The sequence below is a fragment of the Eptatretus burgeri genome, chromosome 15 (assembly GCF_056783735.1).
Source record: "Eptatretus burgeri isolate ZD-2024b chromosome 15, Ebu_testis_v1, whole genome shotgun sequence".
In the NCBI taxonomy this organism is placed as follows: domain Eukaryota; kingdom Metazoa; phylum Chordata; class Myxini; order Myxiniformes; family Myxinidae; genus Eptatretus; species Eptatretus burgeri.
Window position 1 is genome coordinate 70,247,735 of NC_140975.1, and position 9,077 is coordinate 70,256,811.

The 9,077-nt window shown below is 47.0% G+C and overlaps 1 protein-coding gene across 1 annotated transcript in view; it reads right to left on the reverse strand.

The window, feature by feature from the left end:
- GPATCH1 (G-patch domain containing 1) overlaps positions 1 to 7,885 on the reverse strand; it is a 17,449-nt gene extending 9,564 nt beyond the window's left edge. The window contains exons 1-6 of the mRNA XM_085856797.1: positions 7,660 to 7,885; positions 6,275 to 6,360; positions 1,135 to 1,313; positions 754 to 851; positions 564 to 625; positions 155 to 403 (exon numbers count right to left, since the gene is read on the reverse strand). Coding sequence (XP_085712923.1) covers positions 155 to 403; positions 564 to 625; positions 754 to 851; positions 1,135 to 1,313; positions 6,275 to 6,286 — 600 coding nt within the window. The 5' untranslated portion in view covers positions 6,287 to 6,360; positions 7,660 to 7,885. The remainder of the gene's footprint in view (positions 1 to 154; positions 404 to 563; positions 626 to 753; positions 852 to 1,134; positions 1,314 to 6,274; positions 6,361 to 7,659) is intronic.
- Between the last annotated feature and the right edge of the window lie 1,192 nt (positions 7,886 to 9,077).

A 9,077-nucleotide genomic window follows, 5' to 3' on the forward strand; every position in this document is an offset into this window, starting at 1 on the left:
TGCAAGATGAATGGTCCGAACACTTTGTGAAAGAAACACCACCAAGAATGATTAACTTTTCCATTAAATCCTTCACCACAACACCTCCATGAGAATGACATTGCATTGTATACAGATCCATTATTTGCAAGAGTGCTCACAGTCCTTCCTGTACCTGTCCCCTAATTCTAACTGCTTTCTTTTGGTGTTGCGCAGACCCTTTGGTGTCCACTTCAAACAGTTCCAGAGTAGGTAAGAGGAACGAAGGACCAAGCGAACTTTGGTCCAGGCCTCGATAGCCAAGTCCCCGCCGGAGAGGCAGGGGAACGAACGTTAAGGGAACCATGTCGCTTGGAGCGAACGTCGCGTGGCTCGGAGCAAACTCTTCGTCCTCGTCTTCTTCTTCACCCTCACTGTTACCACCCTGGGTGAGGGCATCGAGAAAACGTGTCATCGCGAACGTATTAAACAGTCAAAGGATGTCATTCAACAGACAGATCCTAATCAGTGAAAACAAATACTATTGATCATTCCCTTCAGGTTCCTCACCCCTTGCAATCCACCTGTTTCCAACCCTTTCCTACCTGTACCTTCCACGTACTGGACGGGGGGAGCTGGCACCCGTACATTTTGGACTTCGCCGCAACTTGGAACAAAGAAAGAATAAGAGAAAAGAAAATAAAGAACTGGGACGGGGAAGGTTCGAGCAAATACATTTTCACAAATTCAACCAAAATTATAATTCAGTGGATCGAGACACGATCGCCATGGTACCGGGACGCTTCAGCTGCGGTTTCCGTTTGAGCCGGGGTCCGACACCCTGTCCCAGACGCCATCCGAGCCGGGAAAGCAGTCGCTCGCCGAGGCCGACCCTGGAATACGGAGAGTGGTCGGTGCGAGGGAGAGTCGAGGCAGACTCGAAGCAGGAATTGGAGCAATTCCAAAGCGATTTAATCAGAAAGATGAAAGAGTTAGAAGAACACAAATAGGGAAAGTAAAGTGAGAGAGATGCAACGTTGTTACAAATGGAAAGGGGAATCCAAACAATTCAAACATCATGGATGAGCATGCACGTGATGACTGAGCCTCACCAATCCAAGGTAACTCGGCACCTTCGTACCCGCTTCACGACAAACGTCAGTTAAAGGAGCATACCTCACAGGAGCCACCAGTTTCTCGAGTGTCTGTCGCCCTCGTGCTGGAGAGGTGCCGCCGTCCCCAGTGCTTGCCCGGGTCGCTAACCCAGCTCGCTCGTTTTCCTCTCCGGCGACTTCCCGAGCGAACACGTCGGTCGCGACCACGCGGCGCGGAGCGATGCCGTGTTCACCAAAGTCCTGCATGGGCAGCCAAAAGATGTACGTACCAGCCCATCCATCAGCCTACTGTAATTGTAGTCTGCTTAGGCCTAAGTCACATTTGCCACGGCGGCCGTGGGGTCTACAAAATCTACGGCCACTAGCAATTATACGGCGGCCGCAGTATTTCCACGGTCACAAAATGTAGCAGTCACATATGTTTTTATTATTCGGGGAGCCGCACGGGGTATTTAGAAATTGTGGAGACCGAAAATGTGGGGGTGCCGTACGGTCTTTGATTTGATGTCGCACGGTGACCTTAGGGCATTCCTGCGGCGGCCATAGAATTTTCAAGGCAGATGCAAGGTGCCCACAGGGGGACCGCAAGGCGACCGCAGGGGGGCCCTAAGGCGAACGTGCGGCCAGACGGATGGTAACGAGTGGGTTCTTTTTTTTTTTCGGCTTGTCGAATTGCTACGGCGAACGTAGAAATGAAAAAAGTTATAACTCCGCGTGATAATTCCACGGCGAGCCCTACGGCCTGTAAAATATAGCCAAACGGCGTAGGGCCACCCTGAGGCCACCGCAGAAACTCTGCGGCCGCCACACGTTTGTCAATTCAGAGGGCGTACGGCCGCCGTAGCTTCGCCGTAGAGCAAATGTGACTTCGGCCTTAGGAATAGATCAAGATAACATTATTTATTCCTTGTTTGAACGCAATGACAAACAAATGAATTACGGAATGGAATATGCACCTCGTGATACTCAGTATATCTCGAGAGATGGAGTGACCTTTACCAGGGATTTCCGTGACACCGACTGATTTGAATCACAAAATTTCTGAAGCTGAACGAGCCCCAATTACCTGCCCCACCGAAAGTGGACCGAGGTTGTGTTTTCACCCCTGGTTGTTTGTCTGTGAACATGACAAAACAATGTGGATGAGTTGGTTCAGTGACGAGAACAAGCAGATTCGATTTTGGTTCAGGTCCGAATCCAGATCCAGATCTGGCCTACGAGTGGGATACAAAACTGAAACCGTTCATCCCGGCAGAAGTACACACTCTACCGAGTGCCGTTGTGTGATGAATCATTGGAAAATGCTCTTTTCATTCATATTTTTTCTGCTCCTGTATCAAGTCAAACTTTGTTTCCAACTGCAACATGCCTTCCTGATATACAAGTAACCCTCTTACCACGATACCAGCAAGGTATTTTGCAGTTGGTTACACATTTATTGTGGGAAAGTGGTTCCATGTGCTGCAGCTCAAGAACCATCTCTTCCCAGACGAGATGGACTGGGCCGCAGATTCTTTCCCGGGCACCAGAGAGTCCTGACATGAACAACATCGAGCAATGTCTGACATCATGGATCGGGAGGTGCGGAACCGTCTAAACAGTCTCCCCCACCAGGTTTTTTTGGTGAGGAGGGTGTATGTGATATGAACACCCAGCAGGATTAAAAACAAAACCAGTCAAAGGGCGGAGGAGCTCCTTGTGAGTCAACGGCCATCCATATCTAGTGCCCAACTGTGTCGGTGGACGTCCTCCTGCAGTTGGGTTACTTTTTTATTAGGAGGATGGTGGCAGGATTTGCACTCCGACCACCGTAAAACCCTTCATTCCACAAAACGCAAAAAAAATCTGAAAACCCACTCCGTGGGAGTACCTCCTGTGCAGCTTCCCTTCGCAGGGCAGCTCGCCGGATGACGGGATTAGGGCAAAGCCTTCGGGACTCCCAATCTTTGATGATAGGAGGGAAACCACGGGGTAACATCCCTGGGTCAGAGTGCGGGAGAGTGTGTCGGAGTGGTGCTGACAGCGTCTCCTTGGGTTAACCTGAGGCGATCCCTTCGGGTGGGTGCCTGGAATGTCCTATCCCTAAGAGAGGATGATCACCTGTCTCTGTTATCATCTGAGCTCAAGCGTTTGGACATCGGTATTGCAGCTCTCTCTGAGGTTCGGAGACCGGATTGCGGCGAGATAATGGTGGGTGGTCACACCTACTATTGGTCTGGTCGCTCTGATTGTTACCATACCCAAGTAGTTGCTGTAGCTGTGTCCAATAAGCTGACCCCAATGATAATTGAGGTAACACCGGTCAACGGGCGTATTATGAGACCAAGGATTCGTCACTCCTAAGGTGTCATTTCCCTGGTCTCTGTTTATGCTCCGACTTAGGCGAGTGATCTCACCGTGAAGGACGCATTCTACGCCACGCTCGAGTCTGCGGTTGATCAGTGCCACAGACGAGATACACTTATAATCTTGGGGGATTTCAACGCATCAACTGGAACTGAGACATGTGTTGGTCCCCACGGGTCAGGAACTATGAACCAGAATAGCACTAAGTTCCTTGACTTTGCAAGAGGTTGTGGACTTAGGGTGGCTGGTTCATGGTTTCAGCGCCCACACGCTCATCGCTGGACTTGGTATTCCAACGCTGGCGGTGTGGCAAAGGAGATAGACCATGTCCTCTTGATGCCCTCTGGAGGATTCTTGGTCTTCATGAGGTGCCACCAAAACTGATCGATCTGATGTCTGAACTCTACTCTGGTACTGAGAGTGGTGTGAGATGTGGTGGTACCATCTCTGACTTATTTCCAGTTGTTATTGGAGTTTGTCAGGGGTGTGTACTTGCCCCCACACTTTTCAGCACTCGTATGGACTGGATTTTAGGGAGGATGTCAGAGAGATCAAGCTGCGGTGCATCGTTTGGGAATGTCAAGATCTCGGACCTTGATTTCACAGATGATGCAGTCATCTTTGCGGAGACTTTAGACATCCTTTTGGAGACCCTCGAGGTGCTGAATGAGGAGTCGTAGCCGTTGGGATTACGGGTTTCTTGGGTCAAAACTAAGATCCAGTCTTTCGGTGACATCTTGGATGCTGCTGTCCTGTCAGTGTCTGTTTGTGGTGAGGATGTTGAGGTCGTGGAGAGATTCACTTACCTTGGCAGTGATATTCATGTCTCTGCTGGCTGCGAGTCAGAGGTCAATAGACGTCTGGGTCGGGCCTGGGGAGTCATGGATTCACTGGATCATGGGGTGTAGCACTGCCGGTACCTGCGCGGGAGGACGAAAGTCCGAGTCTTCAGGTCCTTGGTGCTTCCAGTCTTGCTCTATAGATGCGAGACTTGGACTCTGACCAGGGATCTGAGATGGAGACTTAATTCCTTTGGTACCAGGTCCCTTCGGAGAATCCTTGGCTATCGCTGGTCAGATTTTGTGTCCAACGAGCGATTGCTGAGAGAGACTCGGATGAGATTTGTTACCTGCATAGTCCGTGAGCGTCAGTTGCGGCTGTATGGAAATGTGGCTCATATTCCTGACGCTGATCCTGCTCACCAGATACTCTCAGCGAGGGAGTCTCGTGAGTGGAGGAGGCCAATTGGCCGACCACGTGCCTCGTGGTTGCAGCAGGTTGACCATCATCTCAAGGAGATGGGGATGGGCCTGGCATCTGCCTGGGGGATGGCCAGATGGAGGCCCCTGGAGTACCGGTGGAAAGTGGACACAGCGACGCGCTGTTCTGGCACATGCTCCCATACCTGACCTACCTGACCTACCTGACCTGAGGTGCGGAAAAGCCAGCCGCTGACAAGTTATGGGAAGGAGATGCAACAACACGGACTCCATATTAGATGTTCAAGCACTGTGTGATACCAAAAGATATGTTACCAGGTACGAATACATGTAATCCATTTGATTGTGTTCGTTTAACGGATCATTAAAACGATACATTGGTTACATCCAGGGGTGTTTACTTTCTGCTGACAGGGTGCTGCAGTTAATACACGGCGCCGGTCACTCGCAGCAGGCTCACATCACAAAAAGTGGAACAGGTAACACCAACTCCCGTAACACGAACAAGTAACACTAACTCAAGTAACACTAACTCCCGTAACCAAATAAACGTGAATGCTTGGAGTGGAACACAACAAGGAAAAAAATAAAATAAAATGTGAGAGTCTCATCCCCCATTGGAATTTATGAAAACACGACGATATAAATCCTCGTCTCACACCTCGCATTGTTTTAATATCAAGGTATTCAGTAAGCCATAGTACCCTGGAAAGTTCTACTTCATGTCACCGTCATCACTGTCATCATCATCATCATCATCATCACCATACTGATTGTATACGTCCACACACCAAGCATATATACCTGGTGTTGGCTTAATGCTAAGGCAAAGTGGTGTGTTTGGGATCCTCGGGTCCTGAGTTCAAATCCCGCTCACTCGTTGAATTAATACCAGGTGGGGTTGACTCAGCCTGTCATCCTTCAGAGGTCGGCGAAATGAGTACCAGCTTGCTGGGATGATTGAGCCATTTGAGTATCCTGCGTCAGAGTGGTGACCCATCCAGGATTGTTCACGATAGCCCAGGAGACTGCTTCGGCAGCACCAACGCTCTGTACAGAGTATGGTCCGGATGGATGGATGGATGGACATACCGGTGATGACCAAAATGGTGCACAGGAGCAGAAATTGGCTAAATAACCAGTGAAGCTTTACAATTAAAATAAAGTAATTGCATCTATAACCCAATGGCCCTTATTACTGAAATCGAATGGATAGTCTGTTATTATCGAGTACGAGCAAAGGCCTGGTGTTGGTTTAACGGTTAAGGTGCTAGGCTTAAGATCCTTGGGTCTTGAGTTCAAGCCCCCGTCGTACAATTGAACTAACACCAGGTAGGGTTGACTCAGCCTGTCATCCTTCCGAGGTCGCCAAAATGAGTACCAGCGTGCTGGTAACGGGCATCAGCGGCACAGCCGTACCCCCAGAAAATGATGCAACCAAGCAGCCACAGGCTGCACACCAATAAATAATTAAGGAAATCGCATGGAATGGACTTCTGGACACATTATGGAAGAAACCACAGATGTAAGCGAATAACTACCTATCCCATATCCGCTGGCATGTAACTACCTCTCCCATAACCTCAATCTTAATGAAACCCACAACCTTGATCAAACTCTCCCCACTGGTCTCACCTCCTCGTCCATGAAATCCTCCGCTTGCTGCTCTTTCCGCTCTCCACGTTGTTTCCGCGACGAAGAAAATGAGCTTGGGACCCATCCTGTACAAAATGTCATTCACTCATAATGATGGCAATCAAAACGTCGATTCATCAATTACTCTTCAGGTTATTGTGAAACAAGAATGAAGAACCCTCGTGCACACATCCAATGCTGCGTACCAACAGAGATACATTGCATCATCCGATAAGAATCACAAATCAAAACAAGAAAAAGAGCAATCAGAGGTTGCACACCCTCGCCAGGACTTGTTTAGTGGTGTGCGAGTACTGCCGTGTTACATAATTAACTAGAAGGGCACTCGGTCGAGCGAATACCTCCACCACGTACTACCTGATCCATGAGAACATATCGGGTCCAATACAAGTTTGAAATATCATGCTATACAATATCATATCGTTTTGGCCCTTTGTCTCAATGGTGAAGAATCATTTATAAAATTAAATAATCATCATGTCCGGATCCGGATCCAGATCTTCACCAAAATCTAACCAATTCGTCCGTGTCACACACCCAACCTGTCCACAAAATTACATCCGGATCCGTCCGCAACTTTGAGATATCCTGCACACAAACAAACAGAAAGGGGCGAAAACATGACTTCCTTCACCTTCGGTGGCGAAGGTAAATAAAAGACATAAATAATTAGAACTGCCACTTTATAACTGCTGGCAGTGGTGACCGGGTACCAAGATGTCCTGGAAACAGTGGTCTGCATTCAACAGGATCTGCACTCTCCATGCAAGGACATCACCTGACCTTCACAAATGGAATTCCAAAGACAGCCCAGCGTGTGACTGTGGCCAACCAGATCAGACCATTCATCACGTCAGACTGTGAATGAGTGTCACCTATGGAAATTTGATGAAGGATTTAGGGCAAGCCACCCAACAACAGACAGTGCTGTGAGACTTGGCTGTCCAACTTGGACTCAGATCTGTGAGCTGTAATTTGTTGAACGAAAGAAATAATAATAATAATTAGCTTCAAATGAATAACTGAATTCGACCTTCAGTTTCCCCTCAAGTGTGGGCTCGCAGACACAGCACCAAGGAAGGACGGACGGACGCACGCACGCACACACGCGCACATTTTGATTCTCACCAAATCCCTCGTCTTGTCCACGTGGCCGGAATTTTTTCTCACTTTCACATTATTAGTTCATATATCCCTTGTCTGCCTGTTCCTCTTAACCCTGTTGTGGGTTTGTCCATGTTCACTCTTTTTTTTTTGGCATGATCTCGGTATTTCATTAAATAAAAGTATGGTTTTAGGATCGAAGCATCTCCTGTAAAGGTTGGGTGAGTCCTGAGTTTATGACGGTGAAGCGGGCTCCATACCTTCCTTGCTGCCAACGCTGTTGAAGTATCCAGCCGAGAACCCGCCGGTGAAAGCGCCGTGAAATCGAGCAAAGCGTCCTCGTTCATCGCGCACCGTGTCGTCGGGGACTCTGCGTGATCCCTCCCCTGCAGCCAGCACGATGTGTAACGGACAAACAATGAGGATACAGACTCTCAGACCAATCGTCAACCATGTTCATCCATTAAAGAGCAGTTTCTCAGAATGCCACAGAAGTTGTCCAGAAATACCCCAGTTCCTTCCAGAGTGGTTGTGCCGATTCAACGTATGTTTCGAACAAGTGTGTGCCAATGAGTGAGCACCCATAACTCAAATTAGTCATGGATTATTTACAATAGCACAGCTGTTTCCCGACGAACAATGGAAATAATTAGCAATATGAATCAATAAATATATATATATATATATATATATATACATATATATATATATATATATATATATATATATATATATATATATATATATGTTCAGAACTGGGCAAAAGTGTTTGGCCATCACATTTTTTTTTCCATTAATTTGTAATTTCTCTCTTGCAGGTAAATGTTTGTGTTTGTGTGTTTGTACAAACATGTGGTGTTTGTGTACTGGTGTGTTATGTAATTAATGAGACGTAACTAAAACTGCCACTTTATAACTGCTGGAAGTGATGAATGCGTACCAAGATGTCCCGCTTTGATCGGACTCCTGACCCTGACCCATGATGTTTTGTTATTATTATTATTATTATTATTATTATTATTATTATTATTCAATTGAATTGAGAATAGGATTAAAATTAATTCAATTCCAATTAAATGGAAGACCAAATAGGTCCAGTCCTGCTTTGGAGTAATCAGAAAGAACCCGAACAAGCAAAAAGCAAAGATGAAGTCATCAGGAGGAACCTGGATAGGATTCGGGTTTCAGCTGCTACTCCTCTCAGTGTGACCACTCCTTGGCTTTTTTCACAAGATCTTGGCTATTCGTTGTTCACCTCGGCGTCTTGGTTTTCTAGAGGTTTTCTATTGTCATCGCTTTTCCGAAACCTGGTGAATTCTTGGCGTTTTTCATTGGCTCACGTTGGCATTTATGAAAATGAGGAGTGGTCACACTGACTCCTCTACCCTCAAACCCATCTTGGCACAGCCAAGTGAGTCTAATTCAAAAAATAAAATAAAATAACCCATATCAAAATAAATAAATAAATAATTCTGGCTGCCAGACCATGCCTCTAATCAGGTTGAAATTTAAAACATGTATTCCCCAACATTACTAGATCATAAATGTGATGTTTCACGTCAATGGATTAAGCGGTTCCAGAGAAAACATTATTTAATATTTTTCTTCAATCCAATACGATTGCCAAACCATGTGACCTCTCAATTGTTCCTGAACAAACTTGGACACCCATGGCTTG